The 23792-nt window shown below is 39.5% G+C and overlaps 3 protein-coding genes and 1 long non-coding RNA gene across 8 annotated transcripts; 2 read left to right on the top strand and 2 right to left on the bottom strand.

Moving 5' to 3' along the window:
- Positions 1 to 111: 111 nt before the first annotated feature.
- LOC136284275 (uncharacterized) lies at positions 112 to 2918 on the bottom strand. Its single transcript, XR_010719107.1, has 3 exons — positions 2777 to 2918; positions 1878 to 1994; positions 112 to 248 (listed from the first exon to the last, which is right to left on the bottom strand). It is a non-coding gene; the product is annotated as an uncharacterized lncRNA (long non-coding RNA).
- Positions 1875 to 5760, top strand: LOC131787319 (sulfotransferase 1B1). Of its 2 annotated transcripts, XM_059104428.2 has the most exons (5): positions 2037 to 2155; positions 2659 to 2965; positions 3768 to 4133; positions 4808 to 4902; positions 5116 to 5760. In XM_059104428.2, exons 2-5 carry the CDS (start codon positions 2779 to 2781, stop codon positions 5389 to 5391), a joined length of 924 nt encoding a protein of 307 aa, XP_058960411.2. In that variant the 5' UTR covers positions 2037 to 2155; positions 2659 to 2778; the 3' UTR covers positions 5392 to 5760. The 2 variants fall into 2 exon arrangements, with proteins under 2 accessions (XP_066030328.1, XP_058960411.2); XM_066174231.1 differs by lacking the exon at positions 2659 to 2965 and having other exon boundaries at positions 1875 to 2155.
- On the bottom strand, positions 5736 to 16291 carry LOC131787318 (monocarboxylate transporter 13). 4 transcript variants are annotated; one of them, XM_066174228.1, is made up of 5 exons: positions 15692 to 16291; positions 8356 to 8579; positions 6946 to 7517; positions 6147 to 6516; positions 5736 to 5970 (listed from the first exon to the last, which is right to left on the bottom strand). In XM_066174228.1, exons 2-5 carry the CDS (start codon positions 8573 to 8575, stop codon positions 5792 to 5794), a joined length of 1341 nt encoding a protein of 446 aa, XP_066030325.1. In that variant the 5' UTR covers positions 8576 to 8579; positions 15692 to 16291; the 3' UTR covers positions 5736 to 5791. The 4 variants fall into 4 exon arrangements, with proteins under 4 accessions (XP_066030325.1, XP_058960409.2, XP_058960407.2 ...); XM_059104426.2 differs by lacking the exon at positions 15692 to 16291 and adding an exon at positions 12911 to 13048; XM_059104424.2 differs by lacking the exon at positions 15692 to 16291 and adding an exon at positions 12713 to 13045.
- Positions 13011 to 22006, top strand: LOC131787310 (monocarboxylate transporter 13). Its single transcript, XM_066174230.1, has 8 exons — positions 13011 to 13029; positions 13424 to 13671; positions 14258 to 14380; positions 14472 to 14505; positions 16309 to 16535; positions 17341 to 17915; positions 19158 to 19527; positions 20389 to 22006. Exons 5-8 carry the CDS (start codon positions 16343 to 16345, stop codon positions 20562 to 20564), a joined length of 1314 nt encoding a protein of 437 aa, XP_066030327.1. The 5' UTR covers positions 13011 to 13029; positions 13424 to 13671; positions 14258 to 14380; positions 14472 to 14505; positions 16309 to 16342; the 3' UTR covers positions 20565 to 22006.
- Positions 22007 to 23792: the final 1786 nt, after the last annotated feature.

Genomic DNA, 23792 nt, shown 5'->3' with positions numbered 1-23792 from the left:
GTCAGATTCTACCGTTTAACTGTAACTGAAAAGTCAGACCTTACAACCGCTTGGCCGTGGGGGGTCTGGATACGAGACTACGAAAACGTTAGGAGTGGGGGGCAACTTATGGCAACTTTTCCAGGATCTTGATGATCTTGTTTTACAAACAGAACGAGAAAAACTACAACTCGATCCACTAAGAGTTAAGAAGGCTCCTGACATGTAAAATGCTGGAGGGTACCATCCGAAACTGTCCTTTACGAACCCTGCGAGAGAAAAATCCAAAAATAATTCAAAATGCTCAACTTCAGTACCCTCTCATTAGAAGATGCAAAACGCTTATAACGAGCCCGTGGGTCCCCTTTTCAAATTCTAAAAGTAACAGTTTACTTCCTTTTTGTTTGTTTGTTGAGTTTGATCAAAAATTGAGTTTTGTTCAACTTAAACCTTGAGACATGTAATCAAAAATTTTTTTTATTTGCGCTTTCATAGAATTTGTCTCTTTCGCCTTTTTTCTACTCTTTTCAAACTTCTCGGCAAGTGGGCTTGCCAGACAGCTTGACCTATGTGTTGCACCTCACCCAGACTTACGCGCGGTGCACTAACATCATTTTATCTTTTCTCTGCTGATTTTTTCCGACTCGTACAACGGACTTTGCTGAAAAGTAGGGACTGAAGGTAATCTATTCAATGCTGTCTCTAACCTCGTCCAGATTTTTGCCTTTAAAGACTGCTAGAAACTTGCTTTATAATAACAAAAATACTGCAATGTAAGCAATTTCAGTCGCTCTTTTTACTTCTGCGTAAAAGGAAGGGCTAAAGGCGTCTCCAGCTGCTTCATTTATAGTGTTACCTGCACAGAAGTAGCCGTTTTTCTTTAGGATGTCATGCAACACTCCTCAACCAGATTGACAACCCAAGGATTTGAACGAACGGCTGCGAAGACGACAATAGGCTTTGTGTAGGGAACTGATCTGAACCGCGCGATTTTTTTTTCTCAACCACATCGCGAGCGAGTAATTTGAAATTTACCCATAGCGACTTATTGCGTAATTCAAGAAAAGGAAAACGCTTACCTGAAGGTAAGGTGTTTACGACTGACAATTCTGGCCTCTGGATTTTTTTCGTCGATCTGGCTGTGATGGAAAATATATAGCTCCTATTTGTGTGGTGTCACGGAAACTAAAACGAGAAGGAATATTTAGAAGACGCACCATCCTTGAAGGATTAGTCATTCCAGTTTCGGTCGAAGCGATCGAAATCTTGATAGACTGAAAACATCCTGAGCGTATGTCAATGCGATTTTATTTCAAATGCGTAAATTTGGTTGTGAAAGTTTCTTTACGTGGCGCAGCATTTGATAACATATCATCAGTCAATTATTCTCGAAAAAAATAACCCAGTCGTGAAGCTGGTTTCTTCTTTCTATCGATGATTTTATTACGACGCAGATCGAAAAGGGAAACCATTTCGGTCGCAAACTGAATGTTTTAGTGGTAAATTGTCAGGGTTTTGGAGTTTTTCTACCTCCCCAAGAGCTACCACTGCGAAGACGCTCTGGAAGTCTATGATTCGTGCTAAGCCCTCTTGGTGCACTTTGACCGTGGGAAAAAGGAGAAAACGTACCTGGGCCAATCCGAAAAAAAAAACGGCGAGTGGAAAACCTTGCTCCATGCCCACAACACAAGCGAAAAAAAATGTTAAAACTGATAAATAAGACCATAATTCCTCCCCTCCTTCACTCCTTTCGTGCTCTGTCAGGAAAGGCAGACGTCACAGATCTCATTTTAACGCAATACAGAGGGAGAGTGTTGCGTGACTACCTTTACAGCGGACACGAGAGAACAAGTGAAGGAGGTACGTAAGAGTTGCACAACAGTGCACACGTTACATACCAATGATGTAAACTTCAGATGTCTCTTTATGAGTTACTGTTCCACCGCTGTCTACTCGTGTTGCGATATTTTTTTTTCCCTGCTCGTCGCCTGTGATGTCGGAACATTTCACAATCACTTAAAAAAAAGGACAGAGAGTTCTTTGGACCACGACAGGCGTTAATATATGGTGTACGATTATCATTTTATGCTCTTTGCTGATAAAGACTTTCAGAGGGATTTGAGTCGTTTTGAAACGCGATCAGAGGATATTTATTTGGTTAGTTTTCCAAAATCAGGTAAGGCTCTAGATCAAGAGTGGATCACGTTAATTATGGCAAGTTAAACACGGTTAAAGTTTTACGCAACCAATAATTATGCATGGGATCTTTCGCAGTCATCGGTAAGAAGCTTGCATATGTTTACAACCGAACGAATAAATGCGTACAACGAAGAACAATTTTCACAACTGACTGAGTAAGTGGCCATCGTAAGGATTTTACAGAGCTGCTGTTTCGAAAGTTAGCCCTTTGCTCGAACGAGGGAATCAGCTTTAGGAATTCTTCAGGGTGGCAAATTTACAATATCAACTCATTTGATAAAATCAAACTATTTTATAATGCCCTCCACCTACGCAGTTCCACAATTTCTTCAGAAACCTTCCCCCTTTATCCATACACTGATTCTCCATCGCTAGTCGCACGAATTTGTGTTTTAAATCTTCGTACGAGAATAGACACGTAATTAGATATTATGCAAAATAAATGATGTGCCCACTCCTTTTACACTTTGTTAAATCCAGCACTAACGTAATAAGGAGGGGGAGTGTTGCGTGACGAATCTAACGACAATCACTATAAGAACAAGATAAGGAAGGTACTGGGACGAATAAGTCGCGCAATAGTGCAGACGTTACCTACCAATGATGTCGGAACATTTCACAGTCATCCAAGAAAAGGAAGGAGAGTTCTTTGGACCACGACAAACGCTGATTCATGGCGTACGATTATCAATCAACGCGCCCAGCATTGATAAGGATATTGAGAGGGACTTGACTCGTTTTGAAACCCGTTCAGACGATATTTTTGTGGTCAGTTTTCCAAAATCAGGTAAGGCTATAGATCGATCCTTTCGATTGGCCACTTTGCTCCTCTTTGTCACCGATTTCTTTCACAGTGCAGTCTTTTGAGTGCTGATTTATTTGTAAATAAGGAAAATTTCGGCAAAAAAAAAAATGCAATTTTGTCCATAAGACGTCTACAACACATACTGTTTCGTTTAATAAATAGGCGTTGCCTCGTGTTGACAGATTTATTCGATGACAAGAATCTTGATTGACATTAATTCAATAGATTGATTTAAAAGCGTTAGATTATTATGTTTTAAGTCAGTTTTTCAGCAGAATCGAAGTGAGAAAGAAGTTATTTTGTTATCGTTTTTCTGTCTCTAAATCCGCTTACCTGGAGAATCTGCTAACCCGTAAAGTGAGACTGTTGTAACGACCCGCCACAGAAGTAAGTTTATATTGAAGTTTTTGAATTTAGTTACAAGATAAAGACTTGATTTGCGTTTGTTCTAATTGCGAATTATAAATGTATTTCTTTTAGATCGAATAATTATTAAAGCTTGGCTTAATATTATACGGTTTGTGGTGGTCATTTGATCTAATCAGTTCCGAGTAAGGAAACACATACCATTTTGTAATCATTGTTTAAAACACGTGACTTCATAGCTTAAAAGGTCCATAGGGAGAGTACGTAAAACATCATGATTTCTACAACAAACCGAATCACTTCGTACCATTGATAGAGTAGCTCATGTTTACAACTGACCAAATTAGTGCGTGCAAGAAATGCAAACTGCGGACAACGAGATCTATCCTTGAACTAAACTTTCTTTCCTTTTTTTCAGGAACAACCTGGGTGCAAGAAATTGTCTGGCAAATATTCAACGATGGAAAAATCAGCGAAGAAAGTGTACAAAGTCGCTATCCCTTTTTGGAAAAAAGTCAGCTCTTCGATAGGCCTGGAGACGAGTCAGACGGGCAGAAGGTCTCCGTAACTTCTCGGCCCAGTCCCCGCTTAATTAAGTCGCATCTTCCTTATCGTGTGATTCCAATTAGTAAAGAGGTGAGCAAAAGAAGCAAGTATATTTACGTGGCAAGAAATCCAAGGGACGTTGCTGTTTCATATTATCACTTCGTCCTAAGCTTTGGCCCTGGCAGTTACTTTAATGGGACGTGGGAGTTCTTTGCAAAGTTGTTTCTTGAGGGCAAAAGTAAGGATTTTTATTTGTTGAAAATGGTTTTCGCTGTAAGCTAAGCGGAAGTTTGACAGAATTGCAAGCTGGCCTCCTACCGTCTGCAAGTTCGCCACCTGAGGAAAAACAAGTTCGCTCCCACCTTTACCAGTCAGGTCGCCCTCAAATCTTTGAACGGTATCGTGATTTCGACAGCAAAAGAATACGTTCTGCCTCAGGGGGGGAGGGGGAGGAGTGGTGGGCGGCGGGTAAGTTTCTAAAGAAACTGTGGGACTGACCCAGTGGGGAAGTATAACAAAAGAATTAATCTGTTTTTATCAACTGAGTTGATAATGTTACCCTGTGAAGACTTTCAAATCTCACGTTTCGGGCGTTAGCCCTTCGTCAGAGCGAATGATAAATGGCGAGTGATTTGCTCTGACGAAGGGCTGCGCTGATTTGCTCTGACGAAACGTCAGCTTTGAAACCCTTTACGGTAACCAATTTGCATCATCAACTCGATTGATGAAACAAAAATTATCCTGAAAGGTTTAGGGGCGAGCTGGGGAAGGTAGGTGCGAACTTGTTTCACTTCTCGGGGCAAATTTGCAAAGGAGGTAGGAGAGCGAACTTGCAATGGGACGAAACCTCCATAAACCGTTAGATATCTGTGATCAAATGAAATGGTTGTTAATTTGAATAATTTCCTGCAGATTCATATGGCTTTTGGCCTGATCATGTGCTACCCTGGTGGAAACACAGAGACGAACCTCACGTCTTATTTCTCAAATATGAAGATTTAAAGAAGGTGAACAATTTTCATGTTTTACTCATCAGTGTTTTAGTAGAACTACAAGTACACAAGATATATTTAATAGTCCGACGATTGTAAGGCGAATCCGAGTCTGTTATCAGGAAGGGAGCGGAGATTGTGCAACCATAAAACCCTCTAAATAAATAGTGAGTAGTTGCACAAGTCTAAACTTGTAATGATTTCCATAAAAATCCATTTACCTTTCAGGATCTTTGTGGTAACGTTCGACTAATCAGCGAATTTCTCGAGAAGCCACTTTCAGATGAAATGATCCGTAAAATCGCCCACCAGTGTACGTTTGCGGAAATGAAGAAAAACTCCAACTCTTATGTCATATCGGCATTTGCTACAAAACCAAACTTCCTTCGCAAGGGTCAGATTGGAGACTGGAAAAACATCTTCAGTGAAGAATTAAACAAGCAGTTTGAAGAAACGTTCTTGACGAAATTGAACGGGACTGGACTGCATTTTGACACAGAATAACGAACGTCGATTGGTTCTCAACTCAAACATCAATTCCTTGTAAAATGCATTTTAGTTACATAGTGCTTTTATTTGTTATTATTCAGGCTATTGCGTAGCTAAGGGAAGCAATCTCTTTTCTGTGAAGTTTGAGAGAGGCACGGATAGAGTGATAGGGGTGTGGTAGAGTGACCCAGAGTTTAAGCTCCACCCCTCCTCAATCAACATAAGAAGCATACGAGGAGAGAAAGCGAAAACGTCAATCACGTTGCCAGATCCTACCGATTAACTGTAACTGAAAAGTCGGACCTTACAACCGCTTGGCCGTGGAGGGTCTGGATACGAGATTACAAAATGTAGGAGGTGGGGGAGGGGGTGGGGGAGAAAGAAGCTTATGACAAGAAATCTTTCGCTGTGGACGTCAAACAACAGTACATTTTTCGACCACCAATAGTGCTCCTCTTATGGCAGTTTCTGCAGGATCTTGGTGATCTTGTTTTACAAATAGAACAAGAAGAACTATAACTCCGCTGAGAGCTACCAAGGCTCCTGACATGTAAAACGCTGGAGGGTACCCTCCGAAACTGTCCGCGACAAGCCCTGCGAGAGAAAAATCCGAGAATAATTAAAAATTTGACTGGGCTTTATCTCGAGAAGCACTAAATTCTCTTTACTATATAACAAAGAAATACATGGAAGCCAATAGGAAGGATAACTAATCAGTTCTCAGAGGAGTTAAGGTTGAGGTTAAGGTTAAGGCGATATTCAATGCATACCTCCGAGAGCTGGACCAAATGCAGATACGATATTTGTAATACTCTGGTAGAAACCAAACCCACGATTACGCTGAGTTCCTTTAAAACAAAACATGCATGCAACACACATGGCGCTGAACATGGCTCCGTCCGTACATCCATACAACAGGAAATAAAGCACAAAATAAATATATCGTTTAGCGAGCGGCAGAAGTAAGGTAGCAATTCCCTCCGCAACCGCAGCGATCTGGAAAAGAGAGTGCGCTTGAATCTTTTGGAAGTCACACAGACGACCGATCACAGGACGCACTAGCAATGACGTAACTCCGCTGTAGATGTAGAGTTTAGAGGATTGATTTGTAGATATTCCTAGTGTCTCGCAATACCGAACCTGTAAAATAAATAACTTGTTGTAGAACGACGTTTACTCGCCAAAAAATTCAAAACTGGTTTCCATTATCGGCGAAGTCATAGTTGGGATTCCACGGTGACGGAATCTGAGGGTAATTCAGCCGACGAAATATTACTGGTACAGAGTACCGGTGTAGACTAAAAATAAAATCAACGTGGTCCCTCTGAGGCTATTCTTATGACTCTCTCCCGCTTCATTGGCAGTTGATTGGCAGTCCATTTTCTCCAGCCCCCCTCTATTAGCGACGACTGATGCCCTCGCCGTTCACCCTAAAAACCACGCCATCCCAAATCCTCCAATCTCCCCTCCCCCCTCCTTACCTCCCGCAACAAATTTTTACCTAAGAAGACACTTTTGATTATTTAGCAAGACTTTGTTGCAGTGGTAATGCTACAAAGCTCGACTTACCATATGGAAGGATGGAATGTAATGCCCGGCGTACGACAAACATGTAGCAACAGTGAAAATAACAAAACGTCTATTTCTAATGAACCACAAGTAAGAGAGCTTTTCTCTATAATCCTCCCCCGGAGCGTCGCGTTGATCTGTCTTATCATCAGGTATTCTGATAAAGACACAACTAAGGGGCCCTATTAAGGCCACAATCCCAGCCATGGCCATAAATGTCCCGCGCCAATCAAGTGTATCTACAAAAGCCTGCATTATTGGGCTCATCACGAACAAGCCTCCTCCTGGCCCCATGGCAACAAGCCCCAGTGCTAATGAGCGCCGTTTTATAAAGTACTTAGGCATCGTCAAGTACAAAGGAAGAAACACGAAACATGACCCAATTCCGAAAATGATACCATAGCTGACCATGATGAAATAGATGCCTGTACCCCGTGACGTCACCAGGAGGGCTGCAATACTGATTAGGGTCCCTGCGATGACAGTTTTAAGGGGCCCGATGCGGTTGTACACTTTAGCCACCAGCATACTGTACACACCTGTTCCAACCATGGCTAGTGATCCAACCAGTGCTATGAAAAAAGGAGAAGAGTTGAAGAAGAACTATATATCAATTAAGAATTGATATTCAAGTTCACTACTGATCGCGATTAGAGAATCTAAGTATTGTAACCGTTCAAAATTTGTCTTCAAATGTGCTTGATATTCATCTAAGGGCGCCACCATTTTGAAAACAACTCAGTAACCTCGCCACCGTCATAACATAACATCACCATCAGCTAGCGCTCTGTTTATCGCGAAAAATTAAATCATTGGTGGGGTCAAGGATACCTTTTACCGCACACTTTTAAGCGCAAGTTAAGACAATTCTGTAAAAGGCCTGGTTACTCTTTGGGACCTCAAGATGCTAATTCTTTGCTAACCTATCGATGAAACAGCAAAGAAAAAAATTTCTTCTCGTCTCCAGGGCCTTCCCAATTTCCTTGAAGGGAAAAGAACCCTGGAAATCTTCTGAGAACCCTTTGTGTTTTAAGGTCAAATGCAAGTCGAACAACCCTGATAAAGAAAAGACCATATATATATAGAGCGGATCTTTAGCTAGAAAAGTCTCAAACTTTGTTAGAAAGGTGAAATGTTGGGTAATGGTGCCCCAGGGGTAAAATCCAAAATGTCCACTTTTGCTCAAAACAGTGCTTCAAAGTCAGAGAGGTTCTTAGGAGTAATGGAGAAAAGGGAACACAGATAAACACTTTTGGAAGTATACTTGAATCTTCACTAAGATGAAGAGAGACTTTTATTCGTCGTTTTCGGTGGACGGGAATAAAATGAAACAATAATTTTCAGGTCACTCGGGTAGTTATCTGATCCACGACGTATTTATAGCACCTTGACTAAGAAAGTTCCGCATACCTGTGGTCGCCTTTCCTTGTTTAAATTCGTCCAGCAGCGAGGGAAACAGAATTCCATAGCTATACGTTAGACCACAGATGATAATGTTACACAAAGCACACACACCACAGACCAACCAAGACCAACAGGAGTCAGATTCGCATGTGCGTCTCACACACAAGGACGACTGGGAGCCATCTTGGACAACATTTACCGCTGGCTCTGTCTCTTTCCTCGACATCTTTCTGAAATTTAAATTGGTTCCCTATGAAGTATCACTGGATGCCTGAAGACACTGAAATGTAGGATATCAAGCTTCTAAAGCTCTCAAAAAGCAAGAGTTTTTTTCCTTCTTTTCGAAAAAAATCTATAACAGCAAAGATACACTAATCAACCGAAGACAAACATTTATCGAAGAACCAGACCGCCAACTTTTAGACCACGAGAAGTCCCTCTCTTTTGGAGAAGGACGACGCGTGAGTAAAAAAAAAATTGTAAGCGAGAAAAACATGATGTTAGTGGAACTCTGGGAGTGAGACACGATAATTGGCGACTCCTATGCCAGAAAGCTTGACGTCTGTGTTGTACCTCACCGAGACTTACGCGCGGTTATCTTTTCTCCGCTGATTTTTTCCGACTGGCACGACAGACTTCGCCGAAAAGTAGAGACTGACGGTAGTCTCTTCAACCTTCTTTCTAACGCTCGTCCAGCTCATTCGCTTTAAACGACTGCTTAAAACTTGCTTTAAAAAAAAAAGCAATTCTGCAATGTAAGCAATTTCATTTGCTCTTTTTTCCTTCTACGTAAAAAGAAAGGCTAAAAACGTCTCCAGCTGCTTCATTTACAATAATGTTACCTGCACAAAAGTAGTCATTAACAGTTTCCGTTATTCTTTAGGATGTCACGCAACACTCCTCACCCAGATCGACAAACCAAAGATTTGAACGAACGGCTGCGAAGAAGACAATAGGCTTTGTGCAGGGTACTGATCTGAACGGCGCGGTTTTTTTCTCAGCCACTTCGCGAGCGAGTATTTGAAATTTACCCAAAGCAACCTATTGGGTAATTTATTCGAGAAAAGGAAAACGCTTACCCGAAGGTGTTTACGACTGCTAATTCTGGCCTCGATCACCGGAATATAGATAGGTATCAGTGAATTGTTACTGAAAATTAGCAGGCTGCCTGTGATGGAAAATATATGGCTCCTATTTGTGTCGTGTCACGGAAACTAAAATGAGAAGGAATATTTAGAAGACGCACCATCCTTGAAGGATTAGTAATCCCAATTTTCGGTCGAAGCGATCGAAATCTTGATAGACTGAAAACATCCTGAACATATGTCAATATCATTTTATTTCAAATGCGTAAATTTGGTGAGATCATCTTAGTAAAAGTTTCTTTACGTGGCGCAATATTTGGTAAAATATCATCTGTCGACTATTCTCGAAAAAATAACTCAGTTATATGATCACACTTCTGAATTTTTCGACAACTGCGTCTCGAAAAAAGCCGGTTTCTACTTTCTATCGATGATTTTATTACGACACAGATTAAAACGGAAAACCATTTCGGTTGCAAACTGTATGTTTTAGTGGTAAACTGTATTTTAATTCCAATATTACACTGCTATAGACGATCGAAGTAAGGTGATATCCCGGCCCCTCTCATATGATGAGATTCGGGTGTCACGAAAGCTAAGACCTAAGACCTAAGACCCCTCTAGAACTAAAACCTCTCGAAAACTAAGACCCCTCTAGAACTAAAACCTCTCGAAAACTAAGACCCCTCTAAAAACTTTTGGGCACGGGATATTTCAAAAGAAAGAAGAAGCCAAGGTGATCTTTACCACCTGGAGGAGCTACAACTTGGAGATCGTGAATTGTACTTGAGTTGTATACATGCAGGCTACAGAGCTGCAAAATTAAACGTTGAATTTAGATAAGTAAACTTTTCACTGCTAAGTTTACACTCTATTTAATTAAGAAAGAAAAAGTGAGCTTTCTGCTTCTCTTTCCTTATTGAATCAAATTCACCACGCATTAGTGTAGACAGGGCCTGAATTAAGGAATGCGTAATTAACAGTGACTTTGACAGCGCAGCAGAGAATGCTTTCGATGTGCCGAGTTTCGACCGAAAGGCCCTTTGAACGTATTCTGCTAGAATAAGTTGCCTGTTTTCAATTCAGTTACCGGAAATTTTAAACGCAATTTTTAAGATCAGTTTTTCCGATCGCGGCTCTCGTGGGTGACTTCCGGTAGTATTCTTGAAAGGACAAGAATTCATGACCAGTTCAGTTCATCCTCTTTCACGTGGTAACATTGAGCTTTTGTAACATTCCATATAAAATATTATTTTATAGAGAATAAGAGAGATGGTAAGTTTATTATCATTATTTATCTTTCAAACCAAATGCTGCAAAATTAGTGTGAAGCAGATTGATGGTAATGTCGTTTTGCGGCCTAGCGACTGCATTTCTTCTTGCAAACACTCAACTTTCATGAAATAAAACAAAGCTGTGCGTTCATCGAGATATGAAACACTTGGGAAGTTTGGAGAGCACTCAAGAAGCTAGAGTTGCTCTCAGCTACGCCTCGAGCAACTCTTACGCATCTTTCGTGCTCTCCAAACTTCCAAAGTGGTTCATATCTCGATGAACGCACGCGAACGTATGAACCAGTTGTTAATTATGACGTGCATTAAATGTCGATCGTCGAGCCCTCCATAGTAAGAAAACTGATATACTTAATCTGTTTTGACATTCTTCAATCGAAGTGATACCGGAATGCTTTAGTTGGTGTGCCGGAGGATAAAACCAACTCGGAAAAAAGGTTGCTTTGGCAAACACTATATGTTTGATTGAAAAATGTCAAAACAGATCAAGGATATCAGTTTTACTTGCCATAGCGTCCGAGGCACACACAAAATCCAACTTCTCAAGTACTCCTGCAATGTTCAAAGAGCCTTTGCAATTAAACTCTCATTGAAAAGTAAGCGCGAGTCAGAGAAGAAAAGAGAGCTCGGCAATCGAAATTTAATGCACGTCTTAACACTACTTAATACTATAAACATTCAGGCTCACCAAAGCGTGCAAACTGTGCTAAACCGGGAGGCCGGCAAACCGTGGTAGAATCCAGTCTCGTTGCTATTTTAATTAACGCTTTCATGAACGACAACGAATAAATGCAATATCGGCGAGAAAAAAAAAGGAGAAACTCACTGAATTGGCTCTGCTTTACGGCAAGGTGAAGTAAGCCTCTTACCACATATGATGGTTTCGCGACAGTCTTCATATTCGATGACGTCATGCCCCCCAGCTGATCACTGTTCCATTTGCGGTCTGCATTTTTGGTGGCGTGACTTGAAGGCCATCTCGCCGAAACCAACAAGCAAGCACAACGATTCGCCACAACATCGAAATATTTCGTGTAATGCTAAGGAATTTAATGTTCAGATAGAGCGTCTGATGTTCTGCAAAGCTATTCGACACAACGCTACACCATTTGTGTGTACGCTATACTATTCGACATTACGCTGAGCCATTTCACATAACGCTATACTGTTTAAACGTACGCTGTACCATTCGACATTACGTTGAGCTATTTGAAGCAACGCTACACCTTTTGTGCGTACGCTGTGCTGCTCGACATTACCCTGAGCCATTTGACGCAACGCTACACCATTTGTGTACTGTAATGCAAATGAGCGCTAAGCTATTTGTAAATTGAGCTAGTCTATTTCACAATGTCATGTTCCAACTCGACATGGGCGATACTTAGCACGTGCCTTCGAGCAAAAAAAAACATGAAAAATACATTAAAATAATTATACATTTGGTTCGGCTCAGTACAGTACAGCAAAGTACAGCATCAGAATCTAAGCCGGCCTACAGCCGTTCTTCCCGGCTGAGCCGATCTAAATGAAATCAACCGTGATTCAGATGCTGTACTTCACATGAACTTAATTCGTTGAATTTGATTCGGCTCGGCTGAAGTACGGCGTCTGAACTGGGCCTTATATGACTAAGCTTGTAAATAGACTTTGTGGAACTTAAGCAAAAGTGCCCCAACATTTTCTGCGCTACTCAACAGTTTTGTGGACGTCTCGGAGTATTTTTACCATCTTGAGTTATTCTTCTTTACAATTTTAGAATGATGACTCGCGATTTTCGATTACCGTACTTTATCAAAGCCGTTTTTATACTCGTAATGGTTACTTTTCCACGAAAGAGATCGACGCAGAAAGCTTCTATGGATGTAAACTTAATAACTCTGTAACTTTATGACATATTTATAATGAGAGTATAGTTTTAAAAGCGAACTGAATTCACTCAATACGTCGCCTCTCCTGTCCCCAATTTCAAAAATAAAATTGACTGACCTTTGTTTAGAATGCCATGCATCCTATATATTGCGAATGCCGTGACAAGTTTACAATCGTCTGTTTCCTTGGGACCACAGAATTCCTACTTAGACTATTTCTTTTTTCCTTGTGGAAGTTTTTTTTTCTGATATGTACGAGTTCCTGTTCCTGTTCCCGTGATCACGCGAGCGATAAACAGAAATTCGTGTCACGTACCCGGTTCGAAAGCCCTTGGTCAGGTCACATGCACACTTCTTACTGATTTATCTATTCTTTCTTTTTCAATTTGTGCGTGGTGTGAAGCTTTATGGATGGAGCAGATTGAAGAGAATAGCGTATGTTGTTTTTTTGGGCACTTATAAATGTGTGAAATTAATTTTTGTAGCGGTCTTAACAATAGGAATTTGGGGGGTCCATGGGAAGTTTGCAGGGACATTCAACATGTGCTTGTCGCGTCTTTTAGCCTACGCACAGCCGTACCCTCCCCCGCCTCCGTTTTACCTTGGCGGGGGGAGGGAATGGATACCCGTAGGCTACGGTTTTTTCGGAAAGGGTTGAAGGAAACCTATTCAGACAAATTGTCCCAGCTGTCATGGAAAATATTTCATTTTGCATTGAAATCGTTTTTCCTTAATTTTTGCAACTGGACTGAACTCGTATTTAGGCTTTTCGTTGACACAGGCTCCCTCGATCAATTATTTCGTTATTTATTCCCATTTTTTTCACTAGATAATCCACTCTCACGAAAAGAGGAGCGACCGGAAACAAAACAATTTTTTGGGATGGAGTTGCATTAAAAAAAAGAAAAAAAAGTTGTCTATTCAGCTTTGCGTGGTATCCCTCTTGGACGCGGTGAGCTGAGACGAGTCTGGTGGTGCAATGTTATTGATACCTTGTTTTGTATTTTCATGTCCTAATTTTATACTTGCTTTCCCTTGATAAGGATCGTAGAGAGGTTTTTCTCTAACAAAAAAGAGGTAAGAATTAATGCGAATGTAAAAAAAAAACCTTTACCTTTACCTTTACATTTTATGATCACATCGATCGATCGATCGATCATTGTGCAGCGCGGTTCGATTTGAAAATCGACACTGATTCATATGAAAATTTGACGAATAATTTAAGCCTGTTATTGTATGCTGTCTCATTTGAAGTCGAAATGGTTACTGTCTTTAGGACAAGTTATTGATTTTGTGAGTTCAGTTGACTTCAATTTCTCTATTGTTTAAAAAAACTGTGGTGCTTGTGGAGCTTGGGCTGCCTCTGATAGAACGGAATAATTTGATTTTATTAACTGAGTTGGTAGTGTAAATTGGTCATCGGTAGCCTTTTATTTGCTCTGACGAAGAGCTCACGATCGAAACATCGGCCTCTGAAACTTTTTACGGTGGTCAATTCAAATAATAATTTCAACTCAGTTGAAGAGAGGACCGTTCATTGAAATCTCGATTTGGTTATCTTTCCTTGAGTAAACTTTCTCTGGGGTGTCACGCAATACTGCGTTTCACTCCAAAGAACTCATGGAACTACGTCACTGTTATTTATTCCCATTTTTTTCACTAGATAATCCACTCTCACGAAAAGAGGAGCGACCGGAAACAAAACAATTTTTTGGGATGGAGTTGCATTAAAAAAAAGAAAAAAAAGTTGTCTATTCAGCTTTGCGTGGTATCCCTCTTGGACGCGGTGAGCTGAGACGAGTCTGGTGGTGCAATGTTATTGATACCTTGTTTTGTATTTTCATGTCCTAATTTTATACTTGCTTTCCCTTGATAAGGATCGTAGAGAGGTTTTTCTCTAACAAAAAAGAGGTAAGAATTAATGCGAATGTAAAAAAAAAACCTTTACCTTTACCTTTACATTTTATGATCACATCGATCGATCGATCGATCATTGTGCAGCGCGGTTCGATTTGAAAATCGACACTGATTCATATGAAAATTTGACGAATAATTTAAGCCTGTTATTGTATGCTGTCTCATTTGAAGTCGAAATGGTTACTGTCTTTAGGACAAGTTATTGATTTTGTGAGTTCAGTTGACTTCAATTTCTCTATTGTTTAAAAAAAACTGTGGTGCTTGTGGAGCTTGGACTGCCTCTGATAGAACGGAATAATTTGATTTTATTAACTGAGTTGGTAGTGTAAATTGGTCATCGGTAGCCCTTTATTTGCTCTGACGAAGAGCTCACGATCGAAACATCGGCCTCTGAAACTTTTTACGGTGGTCAATTCAAATAATAATTTCAACTCAGTTGAAGAGAGGACCGTTCATTGAAATCTCGATTTGGTTATCTTTCCTTGAGTAAACTTTCTCTGGGGTGTCACGCAATACTGCGTTTCACTCCAAAGAACTCATGGAACTACGTCACTGTTTGACATGTTTTTTTAGTGACATACACTACGCCCATACAGATTTCTTGATTTACTGTTCGGGCTGTAATGCATTTAAAGTATTTCATTTTCGACTGTCTCTTTTTTCATCATGTGCTTGTTTTAACGTAGAGCTCTGTAAGGTTGGTAAACAGATATTACAATGAAAATGATAGCTTACTGTTACAGCAATGGACTAGTCCAGTACTAGTCGTCAAGTTTTCAGCCTTGAAAACTCAATTTAGCCTTCACTCTATCAGCAAGTCACTAGCATCCAAAACTAAAAATAATTTCGAATTGGTCTCATGTTTTTTTACTTTGATTTTTTATTAGGGTTAGTTGGTCCGTCGGATGAAAACCAAATTACTTGCGTGGCTCTAAAGAATCCCGAATCGTATAAATAGAATTTTATTCGATCTGAAACAATAAATAAATAAGATTTCTAAACAACAGAACCTAACCAAAAATAAGAGACCTAAGCACATCATATAATCTTCAAAACACGAACAGATTTAACCGCTAATTACATGCGGTCTTACAGACATTACACTAACAGAAATCAACGCGAATAATTGAATGTAACAAAGCCTAAGGAAACCAAAAACGACTTAAAACAACTGACTTACTTCGTGACGGGATTCCAGAGTTAAACTAAACTGTATAATCATCAAAAACGGGAAAGCTATCCTGATTCATGCCTCCGACACGACACGTGTAAAAACTAACTAAAAACCATCAACTTACTCATATTTCAGTGTCAATCAAGGTGATCAATAAGTGAAAAGAAAAGGTGAAATATTAAACTAAATAAACTTTTAAACGTAACGCAAATGTCACGCGAGCAATGTTCTTCTCGAAACAAGGGTTAGTTTTGTGTCTGAATATCTTTTAAAACCTCTGATGTTGCATAAGTAAGACTTAGTATCTAGGTGATTCGTGCTTGAGAAACAATTGTTTTGGCTGAAGCATTGTTTGCCTGATAAGTATTGAAGTATTTTCAAGGCTGAATGTCCTTTGGCAAAAGTGACCCCTTAATGGCAGATAGGGTGATGCATGCAAATTATAAGCAAATACATCTCTCATGGACGAAAATAAAAAAATTGCAATTTCAGGGAAGGAGAAATGCATGTCTTGCACTGCTACTAACAAGGGTGTGCTCATAGGCTATGACAGAACTTCCCCATCAACAGCTCGTTTGGCATACCTCTACACCCACCAAGTCATTATTATTTTTTTTAACCAGTTGCAGATAAATAATTGACCAGAGGAATCACAACATGTCGGTGGATTCAGCTTCAGATCATCACAGGAGATGCTTTTCAGGAAAGCCCAAGCAAGACTCCTGTTGGTCTTGGGTTGTGTGCTTGGCATGCGCTGCTTCCAATAGTTTAGTTTGTGGAATTGTTAATAGCTATGGTATCATGTTTCCATTTTTGTTAGAAGAGTTTAAACAAGGGAAGGCTTTGACAGGTTAGTCATTTCCTCAGCACTGTATCAAGCAGTCATCCTGTATCAAACCTTTAGCTCCCATGAGTGACCAAGACAGAATTTCTCCTTACAATATCAATACAATATCAACCAGATAAGTAATGAGAATAAAGAATAATATCAATTTGGGGATAATTAGTTGATCCAATACTAAAATCTCTGAACTAACATAATAAGAATTGTATGGTTGACAGAGAGGAGAATTACAAATTTGATCTGGGAGTTAAAGGGTTAAGCACTTGGTTGTCTTGAAGTTCTGAGATTTTTCCCCTTATGTACTGTTATTTTTTTACCTCTATTAACCCATTAACTCCCAGATCAAATTTCTCATTCTCCTTACCATCAACGATACAATTCTTATAATGTTAGGTCAGAGAATTTGGTATAGGATCGACTAATTAACCCTGAAATTGCTATTTTTCTTTATTCTCATCACTTATCTGGTTGATATTGTATTGATATTGAAAGGAGAAATTCTGTCTTGGTCACTCATGGGAGTTAAAATGTTAACCCTTTACATTCTAACATCAGTATGCATTTTCTCCATTTTACTGTTCTCTAAACATTTCCGACACGGAGAATTTGTCTAACAATCAAGAGCTTCTTATGTTGGTGATCAGCTCCTTTATTCTCCTGACCTTAATGTTTAATTCAGGGGTGATATGGTAAGGAGAAATTAGATGCCAGTCACTCTTAAAATAAAAATACAAATACAGGTGAGGATAGAAAGAAATTAAATTTTATCTTTCCCACTGAAAATTTTTGTTCATATATTTTTTTTCCACAGCTCTTGCTGGTTCAATAGCAATGGTTGGCAATGGACTTTTTAGCCCAATAGTAGCAAAAGTGTACCATCGAGTTGGACCACTCAAGACAACTATAATTGGGCTCTTTATCTGCTGTGGGGCCCTTCTATTAACGTCCCAGGGACCCAACATGCACCTCATTTTAGTTACTTATGGTGTCCTTTTCGGTTTTGGTTCATGTTTTGTATTTTTCACTCCATATCTTGTAATACCTCTCTGTTTTGTCAAAAGACGGGCTCTTGCATTGGGACTTCTGGCCACTGGTCCTGGTGGAGGTTTGTTTATAATGAGCCCCATTCTGGAGGCCCTTCTTGTTGGGTACCACTGGAGGAAAACATACGTGATCCTCGCTGGCATAATGGCTTTGGCTTTACCCTTTCTTTGTACTCTTGGGCACATTCCTGAACAAGATGATGAGCAAGTGCTTGATCAAGTTGATCAAAAAGAAACATGTTGTAAAAGGATGTGTTCAACTCTCAAGAATAAGCGATATGTCATCATTATGGTGTCCATGTACGCATATTTTGCAGCGCATTACATTCCTCTCATTCATATTGTGAGTGCAGTCCAGTTTAATTATTTTCAGTAGTGTCTGGTTCTTTTAGGGAGCAGCTAAGCACCTCTGTCCCCAAATAGGTCTTTCAGAAATTATGAAGGGAATAGGGGTTTTGAAAGACATAAATTTTATAAGGACTCATGAGGTAAAACTGAGATTTTCTTCGGATATGTTAGGGGGGGGGGGTTGGGTTTGATATGCGTCCCAAATACATTGTGTGGGAGGTAAGATAATGTCAGCATGTAGGAGTGATTCGCGTCGGTACACGTCACCTTATCCTGATGTCTGTAGGCACAGGAGACCCAAGTATTACGGTTACATCTGTTTCATCACTGCCCTGGGGATGATGTTTATGAAATAAATCACCACTTTGACCTGCCGGTGAAATTCAAGAGAATAATCGATCCTTGCATGAGATCTGCGATATGAGTAATTGCTGAAAAGAAGCACGACGGGACTCGAACCCATGCCTCCCAGTTGCGCCCAAATGGTATCTGGTACTTTTGCTGCTAATAGTGGGAGGCGCGGTGGCCTCATGGTTAGTGCGCTCGACTTCGGACCGGGTGGTCCGGGTTCGAGCCCTGGCCGGGGTCATTGTGTTTGGTTCTTAGGCAAGACACTTTACTCTCACAGTACTTCTCTTCACCCAGGTGTACAAATGGGTACCAGCAAATGTTCTGGGGGTAGTAGAGTAGCAATACTCCTAGCCGCTTCATGCTAAGAAAACCGGAGTTAAGCACCGGCCCCATGGGCCACCTGGGCCCGTATAAAGGCTTTACTTTTACTTACTACTTTTGATGCTACTGCGTAAATTAAACCTCACCTGAGAGGATTATTTCCTCATTTTGAACATTTCTTCTATTTTGTTATTGAACAGCAGGGTGTATGCTGGAAAAACTGTCGCATTAAGAAACCAATAGGAGGAAATGTGTGGGATTTAACGAAAGAAAATAGCTTATCCCGTTTCAGTCGCGTTTTTCTGCGCGCTGACTTTCTGTGATGCGTTTTTCTTGTAAATTACTACTTAGTAATAACATGATTTCGTTTGCAATTTTGTGTAAATAAGCTATTGTGATTTTTTCAAAGACTACAAATTGCTCTACGGGCTCTTGCAATTTTGTTGTCTTTTAAATATTTATTCTCGCTTAGTAACACCAAATTGCACTCGAAATCGTGTTGTTACCTATACTTATGAAAGAAAAGTTAGGGTTTACACAAAATGTGTTTTGTTCTCTTTTACAGGCCCGCTACTGTGAGGAAGTTGGTATGCCAGCGACAAAGGCCTCTCGCCTTTATCTATACAGTGGGCTGGCGTCATTACTTATCCGGCCGGTGATTGGTCGGCTGTGTGACATTAAGGGGATTAATGCCTGTTTCATTTATCAGTTGGCAGGCGCCATTAATGGAGTCGCGACGTTATTGTTACCGCTGGCCACGAAATATTTTCATTTCGTTGTATACTCAGTAGTTTGGGGATTTGCTGATGGAGCTATAGGCTGCGCCGTGTGTGTTGCCATCATCGGCTGTTTTTCAGACAAACAAGGAGCTACTGCATTGGGGATTAGTTTTTCAGTCATTTGTGTTATAGCAGCCGTCGGCCCTGCGCTTGGAGGTATGTTCAGAAGAAAATAATTGAAAGCAGCTGAATAAGAAAATTTTCCTAGAGCCCATAAAGCAAACTGGTATATAATTGTTTTTGCTTTTTGTCAACCTATGAATTCCCTCCAAAAACTTGTACCACTTCCTCAACCATTCAGATGCAATCTAAACCAGTCATATGCGAAGTTAAATTCAAGTGATTGCATTTCGCGCGTTTTCCAACCTGTGTGGTTTCCTCGGCTTCGGCACGCCTTTTTAACCCTTTAACTCCCAAGATCTCATTAGTAATTCTCCTTACTATCTCCCATTCAGTTCTTGTCATGTTAGTTTGGGGAATTTGGTATTGGATCAACTTATAATTCTCCAAACTTAAACTTTTCTTTATTCTCATCACTTGTCTGCTTGATATTGTATTGATACTGTAAGGAGAAATTCTGTCTTGGTCACTCATGGGAGCAAAAAGGTGAAAGTGACTCGCAAACAATTGTTACTTACTTGACAAGTTAACTTGTTTTTGATTAAGTGTCATGAAACTGAAAGCAAATTTATCACAACAGCTAATCGGAAGAAAGGAAAATACTTGAACTCAAAGTAAAAGCAACCAAAATTTCTAAAGCGCGAGAAAACGCGAGCGGCCAAGTCGTGATTAATTTTAGTTTTGCATCTGATTGGTTGAGAGAGTGGTGCTAGTTTTCTGGACCAATCACAGAGCGAAGTAAACTCTTCGCAAGATTCAGGAGACAAACATTTTCCAGGAGTATGGATGAAGTAATATTTCAATAATGAATTGATAAATCATTAATGGATTCTTTGAGGTACACTTCACCTTTCTCTAACATTGTTTTCATCCTTATTTTTCTTCCCTTGTGTTTAGGTCTGATGGCAGATGAGTTGGGGTCATATGTTCCAGTATTTTACATGTCGGGAGTTATACTTCTTGTAGGTTCCGCTGTCATTTTCCTACTCCCTTTTTTCAAGCCAGAAAACGTAAGACATGCGACAAAATCAGACGAGAGACTCCTCGTAGTGGAAAAATGTACAGTAGTTTGATAGCATGAATTCTAGAAATAATAACTTTTTCTATTGGGTAGTTTTTCTTTTCCCAATTAACCTCTCTCTGCTTTCCATAAAACGCAACCCTCCTTGATTATTATAATTCCCTTGGGGAATCATAAATCCGTTGCGCTATTGGAATTGTCCTAGTCCTCTAAATTGAATTTTTCGGATTTTCAGCACAGCGGTGGTTTTCTCGAGCCATTCGCACCATCTAGTATAACAAACTCAACAGCGCTATTGACATAAGTCTCATAAACGAGAAGTAATCTCTCCCTCACACTGCGTACATCTCTTTCGTCATGATAGAGGTTTACTTCTCGGTCTTCTCGCTTATGCATCGTAGTCTCGTTTTTAAGCCTCTTTTCACGGTTGAGAATAGGCTCCTCCCCTCGAGAAAACAGCGGTAATCGAGCTCAGTTTTAGAACTCCCGCAAACGCGTATTCGGCCCCAGTTCTTGGGTCATCGATCACGGTAAAACTTAAGCGACCCGAAGTCCTTCGTATCTTTTTTCTTTCAATACCTTTCGTATCTAATTGTTCCCTTTTTCTCGTCAGCGTATTTCTTGAAAGTGTATCAGTCTTTCACTTTTCAAAAACGAGGGAAATATTAAGTCTAGCAAACCTTGATGAAATCAAACCTATTGCAGGAAATCTAGTTTTAAGTATGCAAATTTACATCGACTAAGCCTTAATCCACCGCCTAAATTGTAGCCAGCGAATAGAGTATAAAGAACAAATTAAACGACGTTTACGGGCAGCACCAAGTCGAAGGCGATGCATGGGGAAAGCCAAAACTGAGCTCACTAGTTCAGTAATTTTGTTTGTTGCTCCGGCGGTATGGAAATTAAACTTAGACAAGCAAATTTTTTAAAGAATAATAATACATAGATACTGGGTTCTTACTACAATGGATAACGTAGGTCAGTGTTATCATGCTGGTCTTTTGTTCTGCACAAAAAGGAAAAAAAAATGATGAACGCAAAGGAGTGATTAACCAAAGAAAACGGTCCTTTAATGGTAACAACAGTTCGAAATCGCTCAGTGGTGAAACTTAAAGAAAATTCAAATGATGCAAAATGGGAGTTAAATTGAAAAAGAATGATAACGCCAAACAGAAGGGGAAAGATAAGGAACAAAAATTGTACTGATACCCGGGATTGTTCATGGCTGAACAGCATTAAACCAGAGATCCTCAGATCTTCAGTTTGACGCTCTCCCAAGTGAGCTATCTCGGCTGGGGATTAATATATGGGAAACAAATAACAAATGAATTACTTTCAATTCTTACACTTCTGAGTGCACTCAACCCAAAAGTTGAATGCACAAGGTAAATTTGCAACCATGCATGAGAAGATGATAAAAAAGAAGAATATTTTTAATATAATGTAAAATACAATTAAGAGTTTAAGTAAGGCCAATAAATTGTATGATCACTAGATCTTTAGTGCTATTATTTAAAAAGATTCGTTGTGATTAATCTGTATGCCAATTGAGGACATCTATGCAGCGTTAACTTTGGAGAACGGTTCTTCTTTGGTATTTAATTTCGAAATCATTTCGAAAGAAACAGCAAGAAATCCCACAAAATGTGAAAAAAGGAAATTTGAACGAAGAAGGTAATTATCGCAAAACGGAAGGAAACAAAATTCATGCCGAGACTCGGGATTGTTCAGAGCATAACAACATTGAACCAGGGACATTTATTAAGCTATCTCGCCACGGCAACAAAAAGAAAATGAATTTGCCGTCAATTCTGATTATGCTCAAACCAAAATTGTCTACATACAAAGTAAATTCGTAACCGATCAATATTGTGATGCTTATGCTGGACTTTCTCCATTCAAACCGATCTTTTGAAGTTTTGGAATTTTTGGTTAAGAGTGTTATAATCTTCGTTATTATTTTATTATCATCGTTGTTATTATCATCGTGAACTTTGTCATCATTGCCATCATCAACATAATCATCAGTGTTACTATTATTATTGGTGCTATCGTTATTAGTATCATTTTTATTATTACAGAAAATAACGAATCTGTTCGTTTTCATTTGAAAACAAGTCAGTTGTTTCTAGGCATTTTGTCCTTTTCCTTTTTTAATTCAAGATTTTCGAAGAAAAAGGATGATGATTACAATTTGCATATATATATATATTGTATATATATAATTATATCTATATCGTATGAAAAAGACCTTTTTTATATAGATTCGGATTAATACTATTTTTATTATCATTAATTTCGGGAAAAGCTGAACACCAATTTAAAAAAACGCAACAGTTACAAAATTATAGATACAAACAATTCTCTTCGTTGAGGAAGCAAAACCAAACCAAAACAAGACAAAAACAAACATGCGTTGGACATTCGCCATTGTTTTGCATAAACTTACTTGAGAAAAATGGTAAAGAAAAAACATTTTTTATATAATTTCAAATGCAATCGAGGGCCCGGTGAGGCCAAGAAAATTCTTTGAGCATTGGATCTTAAGTAGAACTATTATTTTAGGTGTTATTTCTAAGTTATCCCTTTCACAGTGATTAGTCTGTATGGAAACCGAAAACATCTGTTCAACTTTTAAAAAACAGTTCTTCTATGGTATGTAAATGTAGAAATAAAGAAATTTGATTGAGAAAGGTAAATGGGGCAAAACAAAAAGGAAAGAAAGAGGAATAAAAGTGCTGTCAGGACCCGGGATTGTTCAAAGCAGAGCGAAGCTGAACCAGGGACTTTCAGATCTTCATTCTGACGCTTCTCCCAACTAAGCTATCTCGACAAGGAATAATAACAATTTGGAAAACTATTTCTAGTATCAATTCCGAGTATACCCACATCAGACATTAAATTGAGGGTTGTTATTTCGTGATCTGTAGCCATTTCACGAGTTTTGATGAATTTCCTTAGTTCAAATGTTTTTTTTTTTAATTGTATCGTATTTTTCAATCAAAATCATCTATTATTATCATCTCCGCCGTCGTCACCATCATCACCATCATCATCATTATTATATCAATTATTTTTATCATTATCAATCAAGAGATCATGAAAGACTGCGGTTCGTAATCTCTTGCCTCCACTAGCTAAGCAAACTCGTTCCTAGGACTTTTTTCCTTGAAAATTGGGAAAAGGCGGGGAAGTGATGACGAAGCAGGCTTAAGCCTGCAAGGCGGAAGCGAGGATCAGAAAGAGAAATAGCCGTCATGGGGAGGTTGGGGAATAATAC

Source organism: Pocillopora verrucosa, chromosome 11, assembly GCF_036669915.1.
Source record: "Pocillopora verrucosa isolate sample1 chromosome 11, ASM3666991v2, whole genome shotgun sequence".
NCBI lineage: Eukaryota > Metazoa > Cnidaria > Anthozoa > Scleractinia > Pocilloporidae > Pocillopora > Pocillopora verrucosa.
The sequence above is the reverse complement of the archived record's forward strand: the minus strand, read 5'-3'. Positions and strand labels throughout refer to the sequence as shown.